General features: G+C 54.2%; 3 protein-coding genes across 7 annotated transcripts; 2 read left to right on the top strand and 1 right to left on the bottom strand.

Annotated features, from left to right (window-relative positions):
- Positions 1 to 98: 98 nt before the first annotated feature.
- JUNB (JunB proto-oncogene, AP-1 transcription factor subunit) lies at positions 99 to 1,944 on the top strand. Its single transcript, XM_059160106.1, has one exon. The coding sequence runs from the start codon at positions 406 to 408 to the stop codon at positions 1,447 to 1,449; it is 1,044 nt and encodes a 347-aa protein (XP_059016089.1). The 5' UTR covers positions 99 to 405; the 3' UTR covers positions 1,450 to 1,944.
- A 2,016-nt stretch (positions 1,945 to 3,960) lies between these two features.
- PRDX2 (peroxiredoxin 2) lies at positions 3,961 to 7,048 on the bottom strand. Its single transcript, XM_059160113.1, has 6 exons — positions 6,928 to 7,048; positions 6,351 to 6,462; positions 6,092 to 6,245; positions 5,367 to 5,489; positions 5,068 to 5,198; positions 3,961 to 4,285 (listed from the first exon to the last, which is right to left on the bottom strand). The coding sequence occupies exons 2-6, from the start codon at positions 6,451 to 6,453 to the stop codon at positions 4,200 to 4,202; spliced, it is 597 nt and encodes a 198-aa protein (XP_059016096.1). The 5' UTR covers positions 6,454 to 6,462; positions 6,928 to 7,048; the 3' UTR covers positions 3,961 to 4,199.
- A 54-nt stretch (positions 7,049 to 7,102) lies between these two features.
- Positions 7,103 to 14,823, top strand: LOC131823585 (ribonuclease H2 subunit A). Of its 5 annotated transcripts, none has more exons than XM_059160108.1 (10): positions 7,278 to 7,416; positions 8,483 to 8,735; positions 9,452 to 9,872; positions 10,063 to 10,134; positions 10,249 to 10,375; positions 10,479 to 10,566; positions 13,054 to 13,191; positions 13,298 to 13,385; positions 14,365 to 14,488; positions 14,606 to 14,823. In XM_059160108.1, exons 3-10 carry the CDS (start codon positions 9,746 to 9,748, stop codon positions 14,739 to 14,741), a joined length of 900 nt encoding a protein of 299 aa, XP_059016091.1. In that variant the 5' UTR covers positions 7,278 to 7,416; positions 8,483 to 8,735; positions 9,452 to 9,745; the 3' UTR covers positions 14,742 to 14,823. The 5 variants fall into 5 exon arrangements, with proteins under 5 accessions (XP_059016094.1, XP_059016090.1, XP_059016091.1 ...); XM_059160109.1 differs by having other exon boundaries at positions 8,530 to 8,735; XM_059160110.1 differs by lacking the exon at positions 9,452 to 9,872.
- Positions 14,824 to 22,747: the final 7,924 nt, after the last annotated feature.

Genomic DNA, 22,747 nt, shown 5'->3' on the forward strand with positions numbered 1-22,747 from the left:
CCCTTCCCCACGCTGGAGGAGGGGGGCGCGGGGGCCCGGCTCGCGCGAGGACCAATCGGAGCGCACTTCCGTAGCTGACAATAGCCGTATAAAGGCGTGTGGCTCAGGCTGAGCTGCCGGGACCTTGAGCGCGGCCAGGCCAGCATCGGAGTCAGCGGGGATCGGGGAGCAGGGGGAAGCGACACCAGGAAAGCGAGCACGCCAGACAGGGCAGAAGGGCTCGAGGAGCCGCACGGAGCTTCCGCGTACAGCCGCCGGCTGGCCTCTCCCGGTCGGTGCCAGCTCCTGGGATCGCGCGTCCAGATACCTGGTCCAGCCACTACCGTCGCGGACAGAGCGCCGCTCGCCGCAGCGAGGCCCGGGGTGGCCCCGCAGGGACCCCCCCAGACCGCCTGGGCCGCCCGGATGTGCACTAAAATGGAACAGCCCTTCTACCACGACGACTCATACGCAGCAGCGGGATACGGCCGGGCTCCGGGCGGCCTTTCTCTACACGACTACAAACTCCTGAAACCCAGCTTGGCGCTCAACCTGGCCGACCCCTACCGAAGTCTCAAAGCACCCGGCGCGCGGGGCCCGGGACCAGAGGGCAGCGGTGGCAGCAGCTACTTTTCCGGCCAGGGTTCGGACACAGGCGCATCGCTCAAGCTTGCCTCATCTGAGCTGGAGCGCCTGATCGTCCCCAACAGCAACGGAGTGATCACGACGACACCCACGCCTCCGGGACAGTACTTTTACCCTCGCGGGGGAGGCAGCGGCGGAGGTGCGGGGGGCGCCGGGGGAGGTGTCACGGAGGAGCAGGAGGGCTTCGCCGACGGCTTTGTCAAAGCCCTGGACGACCTGCACAAGATGAACCACGTGACGCCCCCCAACGTGTCCCTGGGCGCCAGCTCGGGGCCCCCGGCTGGGCCCGGGGGCGTCTACGCCGGCCCGGAGCCTCCTCCAGTCTACACCAACCTCAGCAGCTATTCCCCAGCCTCTGCGCCCTCTGGAGGCGCCGGGGCCGCCGTCGGGACTGGGAGCTCGTACCCGACGGCCACCATCAGCTACCTCCCACACGCACCACCCTTCGCTGGCGGCCACCCGGCGCAACTGGGCCTGGGCCGAGCAGCCTCCACCTTCAAGGAGGAACCGCAGACGGTGCCTGAGGCGCGCAGCCGCGACGCCACGCCACCGGTGTCCCCCATCAATATGGAAGACCAGGAGCGCATCAAAGTAGAGCGCAAGCGGCTGCGGAACCGGCTGGCGGCCACCAAGTGCCGGAAGCGGAAGCTGGAGCGCATCGCGCGCCTGGAGGACAAGGTGAAGACACTCAAGGCCGAGAACGCAGGGCTCTCGAGCACTGCTGGGATCCTCCGGGAGCAGGTGGCCCAGCTCAAACAGAAGGTCATGACCCACGTCAGCAACGGCTGCCAGCTGCTGCTCGGGGTCAAGGGACACGCCTTCTGAGCGGCCCCCGCACGGACATTCCCCCAGTCTGGACGACTGGGCGCACGCCTCCCAAGGGGCGAGGGGGCAGGCGGTGGGCACCGGCCCCCCGCGGCACCGCAAACCATACTGGACTCCTGCCCGCCCGCTCTGCGCCCGGTCCTTCCACCTCGACGTTTACATGCCCCCTTCCACGTTTTTTTTGTATTTTTTTTTTTCTGCTGGAAACGGACTCGATTCATATTGAATATAATATATTTGTGTATTTAACAGGGAGGGGAGGAGGGGGCGATCGCGGCGGAGCTGGCCCCGCCGCCCGGTACTCAAGCCCGCGGGGACATTGGGGAAGGGACCCCCGCCCCCTGCCCTCCCCCTCTGCACCGTACTGTGGATAAGAAACACGCACTTGGTCTCTAAAGAGTTTATTTTAAGATGTGTTTGTGTGTGTGTGTGTTTGTTGTTCCGACTTTTTATTGAATCTATTTAAGTAAAAAAAAAAAAAAGGTTCTTTATTAATTTCTGTTGTCTTTTTTTTCCAAGCCGGGCGGGAGGAGGGAGAATAGTGGGCTGCCCCACCCCACTCCTGTTTGTGACTCGGTCCGGTATCTGTATCCTCCTCACCAGCTCTACCTAAGCATCCTGCACTCGTAGTCCAGGCGTCCAATCCTTCTCCTGTCCTCTGATCTCTGGGGTTGGAAGGTCCGGGGCGGGGACGCTGTCCAGCCGCCCATCACCAGGGGGCAGGATGCCTGGGGCTAGACGCGCATTGCGCGGGCGCAGCCCCGCCCAGGTGCGCGCGCTGGGGCTTTCCCCGCTGACGCAGCGGAAGCGCTGCCCCTACATGGGCCGATTCTGTCCAGTGACGCGACGGCGGTCTCCGGGCAGATTCCGGGAATCCCCTCCCCCGCTCTGCCGGGCAGGGCTGCGGCGCCGGGAAGGGGGCCGGGATTTTCCCAGGCAGGCGGCTGCCGGGGCCCGGAAAGCCCCAGGCCTGGGTCCAGAGCGTCCGCGGTGGGAGGGCCATGCTCCTGGGTCCCGGGGCCAACCCAGAGACTGCCCCATCGGGTTGGCGTCCGGGCTCCGCCGCGCCCACGCGCGCTCCGTCTGACCTGACCCGGGCGGGGGGTTGCTGCATCCTTGGTTGCCGCCGCGGTACCCCCCACCCCCGCCAGGAAGGGCGGCGCCCGCCTGCCAATTTCCCCTCCCGGGTGCCCGGTTGGGAGCAGGGCGACTGCCAGGTCTGGTCCTGCCGGGGCGGCTGCTTGGGCGGCCGGGCGCCGTCGCCGTCGCCGCCGCCGCCGCCCTCTCACGGGACGCCCGCCCCCGCAGCTGGGAAAGGTGGGAGGGCTGCTGGTACGCCCGTAGGGGGTCTAGCTGGCTTCGGAGCTGGAAGCCCCCAGAACAGCGGAGAAAAACACAGGCTGAGAAACCGCAGGGGTGGGGTGGGCAGAACAGACAATTCATTAATTCATTTATGAACCTTGGAGACACTGCCTGGACGGTGGCAGACAGACAATAAACAAACATGATTCGGAGATGGTGGTAAGTGCTAGCAAGGGAAAAAAACAGGTCAAAGTAGTACTGATGGGGCAGGGGAGGCAAGCTGCTTTGGAGAATGGATTGGAAACGTGGACCTTTAATGATGAGACTTTTCATTTTTAAAGCCAGGTTCTGGGACAACAACGTTCTGGGCAAGAGAAACAGTACGTGCAAAGTTCCTGTGGCCAGAGCAAGATCAGTCTGTTAAAGAACAGCAATAAATCATTGTGTGCCTGGATTCGAGTGAACCTTGGGGAAGGAGTGTAGATAAAATTCCAAGGCCCAGATGAGTGTTTTGGAGGATTAATAATCTAGATAGCAATCCTTTGGAAGGAAATGGGGGTTCAGAATGGCAAAACCACTTGCACAGCATCAAACTGCACTCTTGGGAACACTCTGGCTCCTAATACCTGCCTCCCAGCCTGACGGTCATCCTTCTTCCCCAGGAGCAGGTAGGCAACCCTTCCAGCCTAGAGTGGGCCAGAGCTTACAACAGGGCCTGTACACGGAACTCAAGCTCCCACTCCTGGTTCTGCTCTTAGGACTAGGTCCCCCCTCCCTTCTTACCGCCCAGGGACAGTCCTAATAACTACTAAATGGGCCCCAAGCTTCACATACTGTGTTGCATTTAATGTGCATGGTGATGTTGAGTTAGTTGTCTTTATTCTCATCTGACTGTTGAACAGACCCAGTAAAAATCACAGCTCTTGAATGGTATTTGAACACTGGCTGGCTGATGGCAAAGAGTGGGTGCTGCCCTGCGAGGCCAGGTTTTAGGACACAGGCCATCCTGGGGCTTGCTCCCAGCAAGGGGCCAACAGCCTACCTCCCCACCCCCCAGTACCCTCTGGCTAAGGAGAAAGAGGAAGCAGTGAGCATGAGGTAAGACTCCCACCTTGTGGTGAAAATAAGTAACTACAGGGTCAAGTTTCCAGGGAGAAGGGGCGGAGTTAGCAAGGACACCAGGACAGACCACACAGAGAGAAACTCATGTCTGTCCTAATACTTTATTGGTCACCTCTAGGCCTGTGCCCAGCTAGATGGGTCCAAGGAGGGGCTCACCATTCACCAGCTCCCAGCGGGGAGAATGAGAAGGCCCTGGCCAAGCCCTCCAGGGTTATGGACTATGGTGTTTAAAGGGGCGAATCTGGCCTTTCCTGGGTCAGCAATGGGGTATCCAGGTAGAGGCGCAGGTGGAGGCCAACAGCCCAGGCTTTCCACCTGTCTGCAGTCTAGTTGTGTTTGGAGAAGTATTCCTTGCTGTCGTCCACGTTAGGCTTGATTGTGTCACTGCCTGGCTTCCAGCCAGCAGGACAGACTGTGGGAAGACACAGGAATGCACATGTGAGGCTAGAGCCACATCTTTGAGGTAGGGCAGTATGAGGGGATGAACAGAGAGGCAAAGCAAGAGCTGGAGTGGCAGAAGAAAAAGCCCAGAGCCAAGTGGGACAGCCCCAAGGCCATACAGCACATTGGGAGAAGCTCTTTAAGCCTGGATACGGGATGTTCTGGCTGACAATTCAATTTCTTTTTGACCTCCCCAACACTATTTTTTAAAGATTTATTTATTAGAGAGAGAAAGACAATGCATGAGAGTCCGGGGGTGGGGGTGGTGTGGGGAGGGGGAAAGAGCGAGAATCCTCTAGCAGGCTCCCTGTTTGAGTGTGGAGCCTGACAAGGATCCCTGGATCCCAGGACCCTGAGACCATGACCTGAGCCGAAACCAAGAGTCAGACACTTAACTGAGCTACCCCGCCACCCCTCTTTTTGACCCCTTTAATACTGCTTCTCCCTCAGTCACAGACCCACTGGACATGGAGGGCCTGGGATCAGGCTGTGTCCTGCACATGAGAAGGTCTCTGATTCAACTAATATTATTCCAGCTCAACCTGGTACATGACTTCTCAGATACCTTCGATAGATCTGTTACCTCCCAGCCCCCACCGTCATATTGGGTTGTCTCCCCCTCCAGACTAGACAAGTCCTGCAGACAAGGCTCTGAACTGGGGCCCTCACAACGGACAGGGCAGGCAGGCAGTGTCTGCCTGAGGGCTGAGGGTGTACCCACATATGAACACAGGTGAACATGTGTGTGCTTACCTTCCCCATGCTCATCCGTGTACTGGAAGGCCTGAACCAGCCGCAGAACTTCGTCCACAGAGCGCCCCACAGGCAAATCATTGACAGTGATCTGGCGAAGGACACCCTTGCCATCGATGATAAAGAGGCCCCTGAAGATGTTAAGTGTTCATGGTGAGAAGCAGAGAGTTCCCACTGCCAGGGCCGGGGGAGGGAGTATCGACTCCCTGGCGGCCACAGGGCTGGGGGCAGGGAAAACAGTGCCCAAGTGTTGTCCCCTCACCCTGAGGACTGAGGGCTTTCTGGGGGCTCCATGGTACCTGTAGGCAATGCCCTCATCTTTCTTCAGCACACCATAATCTTCAGATAAATTTCTGGTTACATCAGCCAGCAGGGGAATATTCAGGGGGCCCAAGCCTCCTTCCTTCCTCGGAGTGTTGATCCTAGGAGTGAAAGAGACCAGTCTGGGACCTCCAGATGCCTGACACAGCAGGGTCCTCCTCCTGGGGCTCTGGGTATGATAAAGGCTGGAGAGGGGGTGCTGGAGCTGAGAGATAAGGGTCTAGCCTCCCCACCCACCACACCCTGAAGAGGGTACAGGGGCTCTTTCCCACAGCTGGAAAGACTCAGCCAAGGCTCCAGGTCCAGCAAAGGGCGTTCACATTCGCTGGTGGCCTCCCACATCTTGGGGCAGAAAGCCTGCCTCAGCATCCCCCTCCTCCTCGCTCTAGCTCTGTTCCCTGGGGCCCAGCCCTTCACCGTCTAGAACTGGAGTTTCCACCTTCTTGAAATAGTTATTGGAAGGGAGGTTGTGTTGCCCTAAGTGAGATAAAGCATCTCCAAGTCTCTGGGCCGAGCAACTAGTTTTCAGATGCTAATTACTGCCATCATCATTAAGGACTTAGGCGTCCTTAATTCTACTATTTTCAAGATGGGGGAAAGGGAGGCCCAAATGTTGAGCAACACCCACAGGAACACACAGCTCGGACCCGCGGAGGTTGGAGGTTTGGCTCCGTCCCCCCTCCATGCTCGTCCCAGCTCATACCAAGCCAGGTGGGTGAACTGAGAGTCGACAGAAACCCCCAGCACCTCACAGCCCAGCTTGCGGAAGTCCTCCGCCCGCTCGCTGAAAGCGATGATCTCCGTGGGGCAGACAAAGGTGAAGTCCAGCGGGTAGAAAAAAAGGACCAGGTATTTCCCTGCGGGAGGGAGCGGGGACAGACATGGAGTTAGGCCTCTGCTGTCTGGGCCCCACCCCCACCTGGGCCCCACCCCCACCTGGGCCCACTCTCGACCGCCCTCACCTTTGTAGTCGCAAAGCTTCACCTCCTTGAAGGCGCCGTCCACCACGGCGGTGGCTTGGAAGGGCGGGGCGGGCTTTCCGATGTGCGCCTTGCCAGAGGCCATGACTGAAAGCTGAGAACCCCCCCGGCCCGGTCAGTGCGCCCGAGGAAGACCCTTTGTCCTCCCTTCCCAAGGTCACGCTGCGTGCTGGGCTCCGTTATCGAATGGGAGGCAGAAGCCGCAGCACTACCCGCACCCTCCGGGGTACCTGGCCTGCGCGGCCTTGAGACCGCAGGAGACCCGCCCCCCTGACCGGCAAAAGCGGCCCGGCTGCAGCCGCCAGGGGCCCCCCATTAGCGTGTCGGCCTGAGCGCCCTGGCGCTAGCCCACCGCTCCTGGTGGAGACCCCGCGAGCAGGGGGCGGGAGCTCGGCGATGCGGCCTGTAATGCAAGGCCAAGGCCTCGGATTCCCCCTGCAAGGACAAAGGCGGCCACTAAAGCGAGCGGAAAACAAAAGCTGCAGCACTGAGGTCTGGACCCGTCCGGAGCTGCTCTGCGGGGGCTCCCCAGAGCCCGGTGCCCTCCAGGTGTCCATACCTGCGTGGGCAAGGGCGGCACGCACAGACTAGCAGACGCGCGAACACGCGTTCTCAGCACCGAGCGCGCCCTGGGCCTGGGTGCCTTTTATGCGCGGCCCGAACCATGACGCATAGGGCGGGGGGGTGGGGTGGGCGGACGAGTGGAGCGGTCGGGTCCACTGCAACCGCGGGAGGGGGGTTGGGGAGCGAAGCGGCCGGGTCCACGCGCCTGCAAGCGGCGGGAGGAGTCGCGGAGCCGTGGGCCCCAACCACTGCCACCGCTGGTGGGGGTAGTGCGGGCACCACATACCCCGCGAGGAGCTCCTCGGAGCGCGCCCGGGTCGGTTGGAGTCCGGCATGGCCGGGAGCCCGGCTGACTTACTGCTGCCGCTTCTGATTCTCCTGCTGCTGGGGACCCCTGCCCAGGTCTCCCGCGACTACCATTACTTTGGCGAGAAGAGCGGAGGCGACCCCTGGGAAGAGCTGCGGCTGCAGCATCAGGAGAAAGGTAACCCCACGCCGCCGGTGTGTTGGTGCGGAAAGGTGCCCCATGGTCCCACTTCGCCAGCTGGCTGCAAAGAGACCCTCCTTCAGACTTCCCATCTCTCCCCACCTGCGCACTGGCGTGCCCCCACCGCCCTTGGGCTGGTTACTTTTCTTTGAGGCTCAGTGTCCTTATCTGTAAATTGAAATAGAGACTGACTTGAAGCCTCTTACAGGGGAAGAGGGGACAAGCAGACACAACTGTAAACTCAGGGACGTGTGCTAGGAAGGGTGGAGATGGAGAAAGGAGGGGGCAGGTAAACGTCTGAAATCAGAGAAGGGCAGACTGAAGAGGATGGCTAACCAGTGCAGCAGGAAGCCAGCAAAAGCCAAAAATGCAAAGATTTAGGGGGAAGAGTGTGTCAGGGAATGGGAACAGCAAGTGCCAAAGCCAAAGGGCTGGACGGAAGAAAAGAAAGAGGCAAGTGTTGTCTGGCTGAGGCTTGGTAAGGCGAGAAGTGTTAGGACTTTGTGAGCTGCAGAGTTGGGATAAGACCCGTTTCCTAGTGGCATAGAGAGGCGTCCGTAGAAGAGCATTGTAAAGAGCCCCCCCCCCCCAACACTCAGAAGGTTGTAGCTGCTTGAAAAATGGTCATAATAGTTGTTTTTGTGCTACATGCTAGCACATTGCCAGAGGCTTTCCGCACCTTCATTATAGTATGCCAATTATGTCACTTAATTTACCACCTGGCAGCCTTGCTGGTTAGGGGGCACTCTGCCTACTAACAGGCCCATTATCACACCCCTGAAGACACGAGTCAGCTTCAGATGGTGGGCATCAAGGGTGTTGTATCATGTTCCCAAATGGACAGGCTGGCACAGGTGGGAAGTGTTAGTTTGCAATTCCTCTGGGTCACACACCAGATGTATGAGCTCAAAGGGTGGGTTGCTTTCTGTAGGTCTCGGTTTCCCCACCTGGGAATGATGAGGAAATGAAATGAGATCATCTGTGGGGGGCGAGTGCATGGCACAAAGGCAGAGCTCAACGAACAGGAGATGTCGTTAGTGTCTTTATCCTCCTGCCTTCCTAGAGGAGGGAAGGGGGTAGATTCCCCCCTACCTGGCCCTCCATCCCTAGAAGTGGAGGACTCCATCCTTGGCCCTTGGGGAAAGTGGCGCTGTTTCTGCGACCTGGGCAAGCAGGAGCGCAGCCGCGAGGTCCTGGGCACCGCGCCTGGCCCTGTGTTCATGGACCGCGAGAATCTGGTGCAGGTGCGGCCCTGCAGGCAACAGGATTGTGCCTCCTGCAAACCAATCGACTGCGACTGGAGGCCCTGAACCCGGGTGAGAGACTCGCGCAGAGGAGGCGGGGCCAGGGCGGGCTGTTAAGTCCCGAGTTGAGAGTCCCCAGGGTGGGCAGGGAGAAGAAGGGATTGACCGCGAGTGGGGGGGGGGGGGTCGAGGAGGGTCTTGAGGGCTGAAGCTAGAAGATGGTGGGGAAGGGAGAGCTGAGTCAGGAACAGTGAGCCCCCGCTGATATCTGGGGAGAAAGGAAGAAAGGTGGTGAGGGGCAGGGAGGGGGAATTTGAAATGGAAGGACTGCGACCCTGAGAAAAGGGTATGAGCCTGATGTGGGCCATGGACCTACCTACAGGCTGAGGCCGTGAGCCGGCTGAGACTTGAGAACTGGGGGACATGAACCCTGAACTGGGGGGAATGGCCCTGCCTGTTGGGCACAGACTGTCAGCAGAAGTCTGTTGATATTTGGGATCACATTTGGGAGGGGGTGGGTGGGGGAGGCTTAGCCCCAGTCAGAGGTTAGGAAGCAGAGTGGGTGCCCGGAGCCAGGCGGCCCCGGTGCCGAGAGATAGGGCTAAGACTGTGTGGAGTGGCAGGGACAGGGACTACAAAGAGCCAGCATCCAGATGGACAGAGACCCAGTGATGTAGACACTGACAGTGTCTGGCAATATAGTAGTATTTGACCTTCAAGGCCCTGACTGGGCCAAGTTCTCCAAAGTCTGCGTCAGTTTCCCTTTTATTTCCCTATCCTCCTACCAGCCCCGACGGGCGGGGCGTCAGGGACTCCGGGGCGGAGCTTGGAAAGCGACCCCGCCCACCCCGGTCCGCCAAAGAGCGGGGCCGTCGGCCTTGGGAACTACAATTCCCAGGAAGCCGTACGGCAGGAGCTTCAGTGGCGCCTGCGCATACTTCAACGGCGGCAGAAGTGTCGGCGGCGTGTCCTCGGCACGGATTGGTCGGGAGCGAGAGCAGTTTTGGGCCCGCGGAAAACGCGCGCCTAGACCTGAACCTGCAGACCTCGTTCTTGCTGCTGGTGGAGGCGGTAAAGGCGGCATGGATCTCAGCGAGCTGGACAGAGACAGTACGGGCCGCTGTCGCCTGAACTCGCCTGTGCCCGCGGTGTGCTGCAAGGAGCCCTGTGCCCTGGGTGTCGATGAAGCGGGCCGGGGCCCGGTGCTGGGTGCGCCCCCGGGGCTGGGCTGGGGGAGGGGCGTGATAAAGGGAATGCTGATTGCACTGGAACGGAAGCCGGGATTGCACCGTACCCGGGGAGGGGGGGTGATAGTGGCGATGGCACTGAAGAAAGCGGTGATAATGGAATAGAGATAGCGGTTTTCACGGGCTCACTGGTTGGATCCCCGCTTCCCCAGGCCCCATGGTCTACGCCATTTGTTACTGCCCTCTGTCCCGCCTGGCAGATCTGGAAGCCCTGAAAGTGGCAGGTGAGCTCGAGGTGTGAGTCTCGGGAGGTGGTTCCGGGGCGGGTGCAGACTGGAGGGGGAGAACAGGAGCTGGGAGAACCAGTCGATTCCCTTCTCTCCCAACCCTCCTCCCAGACTCAAAGACCCTATCGGAGAGTGAGCGGGACAGGCTCTTTGTGAAAATGGAGGAGGACGGGGACTTTGTGGGCTGGGCATTGGACGTGCTGTCTCCAAACCTCATCTCTACCAGCATGCTTGGGCGGTGAGGGACCTCCGGGAGGGGCCTGGGTGGAGGGGCAGCCAACATGGGTTGGAAGGGATCAGTATCTGGATCGGGGTTGACTGGGTTCTGTCTCCCACTGCAGGGTCAAGTACAACCTGAATTCCCTATCCCATGATACAGCCATTGGGCTGGTGCAGTATGCCTTGGATCAGGGTGTGAAAGTTGCCCAGGTGAGCTAAAATAGATCTCAACATTTAATTTTTTTTTTTTTAAGATTTTATTTGTTTATTTGACAGAGAGAAATCACAAGTAGATGGAGAGGCAGGCAGAGAGAGAGAGAGGGAAGCAGGCTCTCCGCTGAGCAGAGAGCCCGATGCGGGACTCGATCCCAGGACTCTGAGATCACGACCTGAGCCGAAGGCAGCGGCTCAACCCACTGAGCCACCCAGGCGCCCCTCAACATTTAATTTTTTGATCCCAGTAAAATTAAATCTGGGAAGTTCAGTGTCAAGTGCATAAGAGAGAGAGATTAAATTACCAGAGTGAAATATAAGTTGGCATTGCATCCAGTACTCTGCGGCAAAGAACAGGCTGTTTTGAGAGAATAACAAGGATAAATATGCTTGAGATAGGGAACGTAACAAGGGAGGCTTTGCTGAGGAGATGGCCGAGGTCCAGGACTGAAACATGGCACTGATGGTGCAGTATTGGAGCAGACAGACAAGGGCTCTGCCCTTTGGGGTTCATGGCCAAGTCAGGGGACACAGATGGTCAGCTGGTAAGCAAATAATAAAGGTGATTTCTGAGGATAAAGTCAATGGAGATCACCAATATCATCCTTCTACTCTAGCTGAGGTCTCCTTGTAGCTGTCAGGCATTTTTGGCATGGTCCCACCCCAGGGCCTTTGCACTGGCTGTTCTTTCTGCCTAGAATCCTCTTTCTGAGATCTCCCCATGACTCATTCCCTCATCTCTTTCAGGCCTTTATTCAGATGTCACCACATCAGAGTGAACTCTCTGAATCTCTCCTACCACTGTTTAAAATGAAAACCCTTCCTGGGGTGCCTGACTGCCTCAGTCAGTAGAGCATGGACTCTCAATCTCGGTCATGAGTTCAAGCCCCGAGTTGTACGTAGATCTTACTTAAAAAAAAAAATTAAGTAGAGGGGTGCCTGGGTGGCTCCATGGGTTAAGCCTCTGCCTTCTGCTCGTGGTCTCTGTCAAATAAATAAATAAAATATTAAAAAAAAAATAAGTAGAGAAGGAATAAAATGATAATTTTTCCCAACTCTCCCCTGCCCTTTATTATTTATCCTTCTTTTTTTTGTTTTAAGATTTTTAAAAATTTATTTGACAGAGAGAGATCACAAGTAGGCAGAGAGGCAGGCAGAGAGAGAAGGAAGCAGGATCTCTACTGAACAGAGAGCCCGATGCGGGGCTCGATCCCAGGACCCTGGGATCATGACCTGAGCCGAAGGCAGAGGCTTTAACCCACGGAGCCACCCAGGCGCCCCTATTTATCCTTTTTCTTGTCTGTGGCCCTCACCAGGGTGTCCACTCTATGAAGACAGATTTTTGCCTGGTGTGTTTACTGCCATATTCCTGGCATCTGGTGTAGCCAGTATGCATTAGGTGCTCAGCGAGTGTGTAGAATGGGTTCAGCGTGATTAGGAAGCCTCTTTTGGAAGGGACTATTTTTTTTTTAAGGATTTTATTTATTATTTACTTGACAGACAGAGATCACAAGTAGGCAGAGAGAGAGGGAAGCAGGCTCCATGCTGAGCAGAGAGCCCGATGTGGGGCTCGATCCCAGCCACCCAAGTGCCCCAGGACTTTATTTTTTTTTTTTTTTAAGTAATCTCTGGGGAGTGCCTGTATGGCTTAGTCGGTTAAATATCTGCCTTTAGCTCAGGTCATGATCCCAGGATCCTGGGATTGGGTCCCTGCTCAACAGGGAGCCTGCTTCTCGCTCTGCCTGTCTCTCTCTCTCTTTCATACGCAAATAAATAAATAGAATTTTTTTTTTTAAGATTTTATTTATTTATTTAACAGACAGAGATCACAAGTAGGCAGAGAGGCAGGCCGAGAGAGAGAAAGGGAAGCAGGCTCACTGCTGAGCAGAGAGCCCGATGTGGGGCTCGATCCCAGGACCCTGGGATTATGACCTGAGTAGAAGCCAGAGGCTTTAACCCACTGAGCCACTCAGGTGCCCCAATAAATAGAATTTTTTAAAAAATAATTTTCTTTTATTTATTTATTTATTTATCTGACAGAGAGAGATAGTACAAGTAGGCAGAGAGGCAGGCAGAGAAGGGGAAGCAGGCTACTTGCTGAGCAGAGAGCCTGATGCGGGGCTCGATCCCAGGACCCCGAGATCACAACCCGAACCAAAGGCAGAGGCTCAAGCCACCGAGCCACCCAGGCGCCCCTTAATAAATAGACTCTTTAAAAAAAAATAATAATCTCTGCACCCGATGTGGGATTCAAGTTCACGATCTCAAGATAAGAGTCACATGTTCTGCCAACTGAGCCAGCCAGGTGCCCCTGGAGGGGACTTCTGAGCAGAGATACCTGAGAGGGCTACAGCCTGGGGATGAGCTGAGAGAAGAATATTCCAGGCACAGGAGCAGCCAGTGTAAATGCTGTGAGGTTGGATCACTTACACAGTTGTTTTTCCAGATGTTTGTTGACCGGATACGTTTCTGTCACCACGGCAGGTATTTGTGGACACAGTAGGGCCGCCAGAAACTTACCAGGAGCAGCTGCAGCAGCACTTTCCCGGCATTGAGGTGACAGTCAAGGCCAAGGCGGATGCCCTCTACCCTGTGGTCAGTGCTGCTAGTATCTGCGCCAAGGTTAGGCTCCTATTGGCCGCGGCTCATTCCTAGCGTCTCCCTGGGCAGAGGGCAGGCGTGCCTGCTTTGCGGGGAGGGAGATCCCAAGTTTTTATCTTGCCCACAGGTAGCCCGAGACCAGGCTGTAAAGAACTGGCACTTTGTGGAAGATCTCCAGGGCCTGGATGCGGATTATGGCTCCGGTTACCCCAATGGTGAGCAGATGACGGCTGCCTTGAGACAGTGGTAGTGGCAGCAACACTGACGGGGCAGGGTTGAGCACTCTTCTACAGTTTTCCGTGTTGCGCTCTTTCTGCTGCGCAGTGGAGGAGCCCAAGGCTCAGATGGGAGCCACTTGCTGATAGCCAGCCTGGAGCAGAGCTGGTTCCAGTGGGCAGGCTCAGTCCTCCCGCCTGTCTCTCTGGCGCTCCACTGAGGGCCTGACACCCTTAGTGGGCATCTGTCTATTTGTTAAGAGGAAAGGGGCAGGAGCGAGGGGTGTCAGCCCATGTCCAGTTAAATCTGGCTTAAATGTAGTGTTTTCTTCCCAGTTATGAGGCTCACTCTCCTCACCTGTATGGTAGGTGATCTTGTGCCCATCTCCCTGCCTTGAGTAGATTTTAAGAATCAGTGGTTGAGTTCAGGGAGGCCTCTGGTCCTTCTGAGGCCCAGGGAGGGATGGGCAGTTGGATGGGGAGACATGGCAAGTCTGTGACTGGAACTTAGGTAAGGCCAAAGTAAGGAAACCAGGTTCAGGCCAAAGACAGCCTGGGCCACAGTCAGTGCTTACTGAGCACCTGGTATGTGTCTGAGCCCTTGGGATGGAGCCATGAACAAGATAAACAAGGACCTCACTGTCCCCACTGAGGTCCCCGTTTTGGGAGGATGATGGCCATTAACACCATGGTCCACAGATGCTCATTTAATGACCATTGTCCTTGATCAGGATGAAGGGATGTCTCAGAGGCAGTCTCCCTCAACTACCCCGAGCACCCGTTGGCGGGTAGAGTCGGGCAGTTTCCCACACAAAGGTTCTGAGGCAGGAATGGGTCTTGAACAGTGGGAGAGGCCTCTGGTACTCTGGCGGCCTGAGCTGAGGTAGTGGGACCTCAGATGCCAGGCCAAGGAACTCGGACATTGCGTCCGGGCTCGAGGGCCATTGCCGCTGCCCACACCACCCTTCCTGTCCCTCAGATCCCAAGACAAAAGCGTGGTTGAGGAAGCACGTGGAGCCTGTGTTCGGCTTCCCCCAGTTTGTCCGGTTCAGCTGGCGCACAGCCCAGAGCATCCTGGAGACAGAGGCCGAAGGCGTTTTGTGGTGGGTGTCCTGCAGGGGCTGTGACGAAAGCGGGAGGGAGGCCAGGGCTCAGCTCCCACCGGGAATCCCCCCTCTTCCCACACCTCGAAGTGGCCAGTGTCACCCCTTCTCCCACAGGGAGGACTCGCCGACGGGGGATCAGGAGGGACCGGGGAGGATCATGTCCTACTTCAGCAAAAGCCCCCAAACCCTGCCGCGCCTCCCACACCGGTACTTCCAGGAGCGAGGCCTGGAGTCCGCCTCCACTCTCTAGGAGCCAGCCCGTTCTCCCTTGATACGTGCCCCCACCCCAGCCCACCCCTGCCCCATTTGTGATTAAAGTTCTTTTCCGGAAAGCTCGGTATTGGGTTGTACTCTGCGGTGGAAGCAGGTTGGGAGTGTGCTCGGCGGCTGGACTCAGGCACAGACTTCTGGAACATAAACATGATGGGCCCTGGCTGATTGATTTTATTTTTTATTTCTTTTTTTAAGATTTATCTATTTGGGGGGACGCCTGGGTGGCTCAGTTGGTTGGACGACTGCCTTCGGCTCAGGTCATGATCCTGGAGTCCCGGGATCGAGTCCCGCATCGGGCTCCCAGCTCCATGGGGAGTCTGCTTCTCTCTCTGACCTTCTCCTCATTCATGCTCTCTCTCACTGTCTCTCTCTCAAGTAAATAAATAAAATCTTAAAAAAAAAAAAAAAAAAAAAAAAAAAAAAAAGATTTATCTATTTGGGGAAAAAAAAAAAAAAGATTTACTCTTTGAGAGAGAGAGAGAGACAGCACGTGGGTGTGTGGAGTGAGGGCGGGGAGAGGCAGAGGGAGATGGAGAAAGATTGTCAAGGGGACTTTGATGCTGAGCGTGGAGCCCGACACGGGCTTGATCACACAACCCCTGAGATCACAACCTGAGCCAAAACCAGCAGTTGGACCTTTAACCAACTGTGCCACCCAGGGACCCCTATTTTATTTTATTTTATTTTTTTTATTATTTTTTTTATTTTTTATTTTTTATTTTTTTAAGATTTTATTTATTTATCAGAGAGAGGGGGGGAGAGAGCAAGCACAGGCAGACAGAATGGCAGGCAGAGGGAGAGGGAGAAGCAGGCTCCCTGCTGAGCAAGGAGCCCGATGTAGGACTCGATCCCAGGACGCTGGGATCATGACCTGAGCCGAAGGCAGCTGCTTAACCAACTGAGCCACCCAGGCGTCCCTTTATTTTATTTTTTAAGGTTTTATTTATTTGACAGACAGAGATCACAGGTAGGCAGAGAGGCAGGCAGAGAGAGGGAAGCAGGCTCCCTGCTGAGCAGAGAGCCCGATGCAGGGCTCGATCCCAGGACCCTGGGATCATGACCTGAGCCGAAGGCAGAGGCTTTAACGCACTGAGCCACCCAGGGGCCGTCCTATTTTATTTTTTAAATGGATAATATATTTGTAGGATGCAGAATGAGGAGAGAACACAGTGAAAATCCTCCCTCCCACCTTGTCCTGCAGATTTCTGGTGGGCTTACTAAGGCATCTCAGTCTATTCGGGTGCTTTGACAAAATACCGCAGCTGGGGGGTTTATAAACAACGGGAGGCTGGAAGTCTAAGATCACGGTTTCTGCAGGGTCAAGTTCTGCTGAGGACCCTTTTCCAGGCTGTAGACTACGGGCTTCTCACTGTGTTGTCAGGTGCTGGAAAGTGCGGGGAACCTCCGATTATAAGAGCACTAATCCGGGACGCCTGGGTGGCTCAGTTGGTTAAGCAGCTGCCTTCGGCTCAGGTCATGATCCCAGCGTCCTGGGGTCGAGTCCCATATCGGGCTCCTTGCTCCGCAGGGAGCCTGCTTCTCCGTCTGACTCTGCCTTCCACTCTGTCTGCCTGTGCTCGCTCTCTCGCTCGCTCTCTCTGACAAATAAATAAAATCTTTAAAAAAAAAAAAAAAAGAGCACTAATCCCCTTCTTGACCTAATCACCTCTTAATACCATTATCTGTGGGAATTAGGATACCAACCTGAATTTTGGGGGAACACGCATTCAGGCCACAGCAGGTACCTTTTGTCCTTCTGGAGATAGCCTGGTGTGTTACAAGATAGATGTGCAGTTACTTCCCTAAGTTTGTTGTTGTTTACGAATGCAAACACTCTAGCCCAGGTAGCACGCATTCAGTACTCTTCACCGCGTCTGTCTCGGAGATAATTCCAAACGTGCCTAAAAACGTTCCTCATTCTCTTCTCGCTACAGAGTCCTTGGCGTGACTGTCCTGTGGTTTATTTAATGCTTAAAAGACAGTGAGTTGTTGCCCGGCTTCTCTTAGACATGTACAGCGGAGAAGGACCAGGGTGGGCCATCATTTCTCATGTAGTTTTGTCTGTAGGGTAAAATTCCCAGGGGTGGGCTTGCTGGCTTAGAGAATCTGTGTCATTTGTAATTCGGAGAGATATTAGCGAATTCCTGTCTTGTGAAGACTTGCACCCGTTGGCAATGTAAGTAAGCACTTACTTCGCACACAGCCTTGCCAGTAGCAAGACAGGTTTATCTCACTCCATGAGAAGCTTGGAAGTCAGGGGGCTCTACAACATCAGGAACACCATTTTTTTTTAAGATGTTTATTTTTTTTATTTTAAAGAGTACATGTGAGGAGGAAGGGGGCAGAGGGAGAAGGAGAGAAAGAATCCCAAGCAGACTCTGCACTGAGCACTGTACCTGATGTGGGGCTCGATCCCATGACCCCAAGCCCATGACCTGAGCCAAAATCAAGAGTTGGATGCGTGAGCCACCCAGGTACCCCTCAGGGACACTATTTTTTATTTTTTATTTTATTTTTTTAAAAGATTTTATTTGACAGAGGGAGATCATATGCAGGCGGGGGTGGGGGGAGTAGACTCCCTGCTGAGCAGAGAGCCTGATGTGGGGCTCGATTCCAGGACCCTGAGATCATGACCTGAGTTGAAGGCAGAGGCTTTCACCCACTGAGCCACCCAGGCGCCCCAAGGACACACTATTTTTTAAATTCACCTAGGGGCGCCTGTGTGACTCAGTCAGTTAGGCATCTGCCTTCGGCTCAGGTCATGATCCCAGAGTTCTGGGATCAAGCCCTGTGTTGGGCTTCTGGCTCAGCAGGGAGTCTGCTTCTCCTCTCTCTGCTGTTTACCCTGCTTGTGCTCTCTCTCTCAAATAAATCTTCAAAAAAAGCGGGGGGCACCTGGCTGGCTCAGTGGGTCAAAGCCTCTGCCTTTGGCTCAGGTCATGATCTTAGGGTCCTGGGATTGAGTCCCACATCAGGTTCTCTGCTCAGCAGGCAGCCTGCTTCCTCCTCTCTCTCTGACTACCTCTCTGCCTACTTGTGCTGTCTGTCAAATAAATAAAATCTTAAAAAAACAAACAAACTCATCTTCTATTTTGCCATCTTTGGTGTTTTTTGCCTCTCATGGGCCTACTATGGCTGCCACAGTTCCAGACATCACATCTCAACCTCCAAAGGCCTCACCTCCAAACAGCTGCCCTGTCACTTCCTGGCTGAAAGTAGGACATATCTATGCCCAAAGCATCCCTGTTAGGGGGAATGGAATATCTGGGGTAAAAAGAACCAGTTAAGAACTGGTATCTAGGAGGGATGCCTGGGTGGCTCAATCGGTTAAACTTCTGCCTTTGGCTCAGGTCATGATCCCAGGTACCTGGGATCCAGTCCTGAATTCGGCTCCTGGCTCAGTGGGGAGCCTGCTTCTTCCTCTGCCTGCAGCTCCCCCTGCTTGTGTTCTCTATCTCTCTGACAAGTAAATAATCTTAAAAAAAAAAAAAAAAAAAGGACTGGTACCTGGAGGTGAAAGAGACCCAGTAGCCCCCCCCCCACTTCATTCCCTCATTTTTTTTTTTTTTTTTAAGATTATTTATTGGGCTCCTGGGTGGCTCAGTGGGTTAAGCCCCTGACTTCGGCTCAGGTCATGATCCCAGGGTCCTGGGATCGAGTCCCGCATCAGGTTCTCTGCTCAGCAGGGAGCCTGCTTCCTCCTCTCTCTCTCTGCCTTCCTCTCCATCTACTTGTGATTTCTCTCTGTCAAATAAATAAATAAATACAATCTAAAAAAAAAATTATTTGAGACGTAGCAAGGAGAGCACGAACAGGAGGGAAGGGGAGAAGCAGACTCCCTGCTGAGCAAGGAGCCCAATATGGAGCTTGATCCCAGGACCCCAGGATCATGACCTGAGCTGAAGGCAGATACTTAACCGAGGCATCTCAGGGTTGATTCCTTCTGAGGCCTCTTCCCTTGGTTTGTAGATGGCCATCTTCTCCAACTGTGTTTCACAAGATCTTTCCTTTGTACATGTCTGTGTCCACTTCTCTTTCTCCTCCTCCTTCTTTATTTGAGAGAGAGAGAACATGAGTGAGTGGTGGGGAGGGGCACAGGGAGAGGGAGAAGCAGGTTCCCCGCTGAGCAGGGAGCCCAACATAGGGCTGGAGCCCAACATGGGGCTCGATCCCAGGACCCTGAGATCATGACCTGAGCTGAAGGCAGAGGCTTAACCAACTGAATCTCCTACGGTGCCCCTAATCCCTTCTTTTAAGGACTCCAGTAATTGGATTATGGCCCATCGGTATGACGTGAGTTTACTTTAATTACTCTTTAAAGACTCTATCCAAATATAATCACATTCTGAGGGACTGGGGTTAGGACATGAATTTGGGAAGTGGGATACAATTCAGCCCCATAACTGGTTCCCTCTCCACTCCATGGAGGTCCCGTGCTGGTCACCAGGAAGCCAGCACTGACCCAGCTACAAAAGGTCTCTGAGTATGCACCGAGGTCCAGGGGACCTTGAGTGCATGGTGGGGATGGCAGCCCTGACTTCCAAAGCCCGAGGAGCTGAATGGCGGAGATCTGAAGGGTGAGGGGTGGAACAGAGCAGGAGGGGGAAGAGAGCTCGCCTGAGGGTGAGGATAGTGAAGGCAGACCTTGAGGGGGGGGAACTGTGGCCTCCCTGTTTTCCCACCTGAGGGGATCCTTCTATTCAAGCCACAGCCTCTGATTATCACTGCAGTTGCAAAATGTTTACCCATCCAGAGTCCATTAATAATTCTGCCCTGTCCTTTTCCGTGCTGTAAATTTGTAAATGTATGCTTTCACACATTTGGGCTTTCAGTTTTGGATTTCCATTTTTTCCCCTCCCAAATTGTTATAATTACAGTTTATCTTGAATTTATAGGCTCTTCTGACTGCTGATGGAATTTACCAGAACAAGATCAACTCTCCCCCTTTCTTCACAGCTGGCCATAAGCAGAAGCTAGTCAGCAACCTAAAGATGTAATTTGCAAATGTGATTTTTTTTTTTGAAAGATTTTATTTTGCCAGAGAACGAGAGAGCACAAGCAGGGGGAGCGTCAGAGTGAGAAGGAGAAGTAGGCTCCCCGCTGAGCAGAGAGCCTGATTCGGGGCTTGATCCAGGACCCTGAGATCATGACCCGAACCGAAGGCCAAGGTTTAACCCACTGAGCCACCCAGGTGCCCCTCTTTCTGAGTTCTGAGGATGGTTCTGGTTCACCTAAATGCTGGCTGGGTCTAGGAATCCACTTAAAGGCGTCTTCATTCGCACATCCAGTGGTTGACACTGACTCTTGCCTTGAACCTCAGCTGGGGCTACACGTTGCCTGTCCCTGTGGCTTGGGCTTCTGCACAGTATGGCATCTGGGCTCCAAGGACAAGAGTTCCAAGTCTGGTTGAAGCAGTCTCCTCTCTGACTCCCTAGCCTTGGAAACCAGCATCTGCCCTCTCTTTGCTGATGTGTCACTAGAGCCGGCTTGTATTTAAGGGGAAGCATCTAGACTCCACCTCCTCATGGGAGGGAGGTCACATAAAATATTTAGGAAGTGCCTGGCACATAATTAATACTCAATAAATGTAGACATCATCTGTTATCACTCTTGCTGCTATATACTCTATTATTGTGACAAGGATAAGCATTCAAGGAAGAAAGTAGATAAGCCTCCCCCTCTCTCTCTGCCTGCCTCTCTCTCTGCTTCCCCTTCTGTCTTTGCCTACCTCTCTGCCTCCTTGTGATCTCTGTCAAATAAATAAATAAAATCTTAAAAAAAAAAAACCAGAAAAAATGATTGTTGTTTTCTACCACTAAGTTTGGAGTTGCTACACAGCAATGTATAACCAGAACAATTTGCATTCGCTCATTTAATTAATTTTAATTTAATTAATTTAATCCTAACAACCCTAGGAAAGGAATGATTCTCCCCATTTGATAAAGAAACAGAGTGACTGGGGAACATTCACAAAGTTGTGGCATGAGTAACTGGTAGAACTGGGATGTGAACCCAGGTGGACCTACTCCAGAGTCAGGTCATAGCCACCTCTCTCTGGCCCATATATCTTGATTTCCTCCCCAGCACTCCTTTCCCTTCGGGTCCCAGCACCTGATTTTCCTTTGGGAGCAGCTCTCCACCATCCTAAGTCCATGCAGTTCAGATGGAACTGACCCTACTTTGGGCCTTCAGGCACAAGCCCATAACCCACATCAGGCCAGCGAGAGCACAGCATTCCTCTGGGGACAGTGATTGGTTTGGTGATGAGCTCATGCTGAGGCAGGGTCACTGAGTGCCAGTGATGAAGTTCTAGAACCTAGGTGAGGTTTGGTGGGCTGAGGTCCGGAGCCGATGACCAAGAATTCTTGAGACATCTTTGGTGCAAAATGGTGGTTTATTAAAGCACGGGGACAGGACCCGTGGGCAGGAAGAGCTGCTGCCCCGGGTTGTGAGGGATGGCAGGTTATGTACCCTGCTGTTGGGGGAAGGTGAGGGGAAGGGAGGTGTCAGTGGAGTTTTCATATGCTAAAGAGGGCCTACAAGGTGCCAGGATGTTCCAGGCCTGCCGGAGGCCTTGCCCTTGCTGCTGGATCAATGTTGTCTTTAGACCAGCCATTAACATTAAGATCTTTGGGAGACTTTTTGGTGGGGTCTCACAATCCTGCTATCAATCGTCTTTGTTAGTGAGATTTAGGACATTTGTAAGCCAAGGGAGACTCCTGTCTAGCAGGATTGTGAGCTCTGCAAGTTAACTATTTGCTTATTGTTCATGGCAGTCAGGGCTGCCTGAGGGATGCTACACTTATGGAGGGGAAAGGGTGAAGAGGGGGTGCAAGGCGCCAGCTCTTGCTTTGTCCTCAGCCAGCCTCCTGCTCCCTCATCACCAGCACTGGAAATGTTGCTGGCTTTACAGAGAAATAGGCCTATTTTAACCACGGAATCATGTAGTTGCTGGTCCCATCTTTGCTGTTGCGAGGAGATCCTGTCCAGAAGTATAGTCAAGAGGAAGATAAAGGGTGCCTGGGTGGCCCAGTGGCTTAAGCCTCTGCCTTTGACTCAGGTCAGGATCTCAAGGTTCTGGGATTGAGCCCCACATCGGGCTCTCTGCTCAGCGGGGAGCCTGCTTCCCTTCCTCACCCTGCCTTCCTCTCTGCCTACTTGTGATCTCTGTCTGTCAAATAAAAAAATAAAATCTTTTAAAAAGAGAGAGAGAGAGAAAGATACAAGTAGATTCCTAACATCATTTAAGGACCTAGATATAGCCATTCCTGAAACTTCTCACTGATGGCTAAAGGTGCTTTGAACTGAGTTTGTCTCTTGCAGTTGAAAGAGGCCTCTCTGCTATTCTCCCAGTGAGGCTCTTCTCTTACGCATTTCCACCTTGCCTGAGGACAGAGAATGGACCTGATCTATTCTGTGTCTGGGTACAGGAACCATCCATCAATATTATTCTATTGAATAGAACTAAAAGGCACCTTGCCCCTGTTTCCCTGGTGAGGAAATGGGCTGTCCTAAGGCTTTTGGATAAGAGCAGGATCAGGAGTAGCACTTACATCCCAAATTTGAAATCTGAGTCAAGTTCTTTGTCTTACGTGGGGAACTGGAATTTGGAAGAAAAGGGAGGAAGAAATAATGATGGGGAGATCATGCCAGCAACTGCTGGGTCGGCTTATCAGAGGGGAGGGCCATGAAGTCTGTCTTGAGGTCTATACAAGTCAAGGAGCTTCCTCACGGGCCTGATGGCACACAGTGGGGAGCATAACTCTTACCCTTGTCAGCCACTCTTTTGGACCCCTCTCCATTTCTGACACCTGGATATTCCGAGTTGTGAAAGTGCTCAGAATACAGGCTGTCATTTACATGCTGGTGTGTATCACTTGCTAACTGTGGGACCTGAGGATCTGAAGTTAGACACCGATCACCTTCTGCCTGCTATTTTGCCACCTAGTTCCCCAAGAAGCAGCCACATCACAATGCTCTAGT

This window comes from Mustela lutreola, chromosome 2 (assembly GCF_030435805.1).
Source record: "Mustela lutreola isolate mMusLut2 chromosome 2, mMusLut2.pri, whole genome shotgun sequence".
NCBI lineage: Eukaryota > Metazoa > Chordata > Mammalia > Carnivora > Mustelidae > Mustela > Mustela lutreola.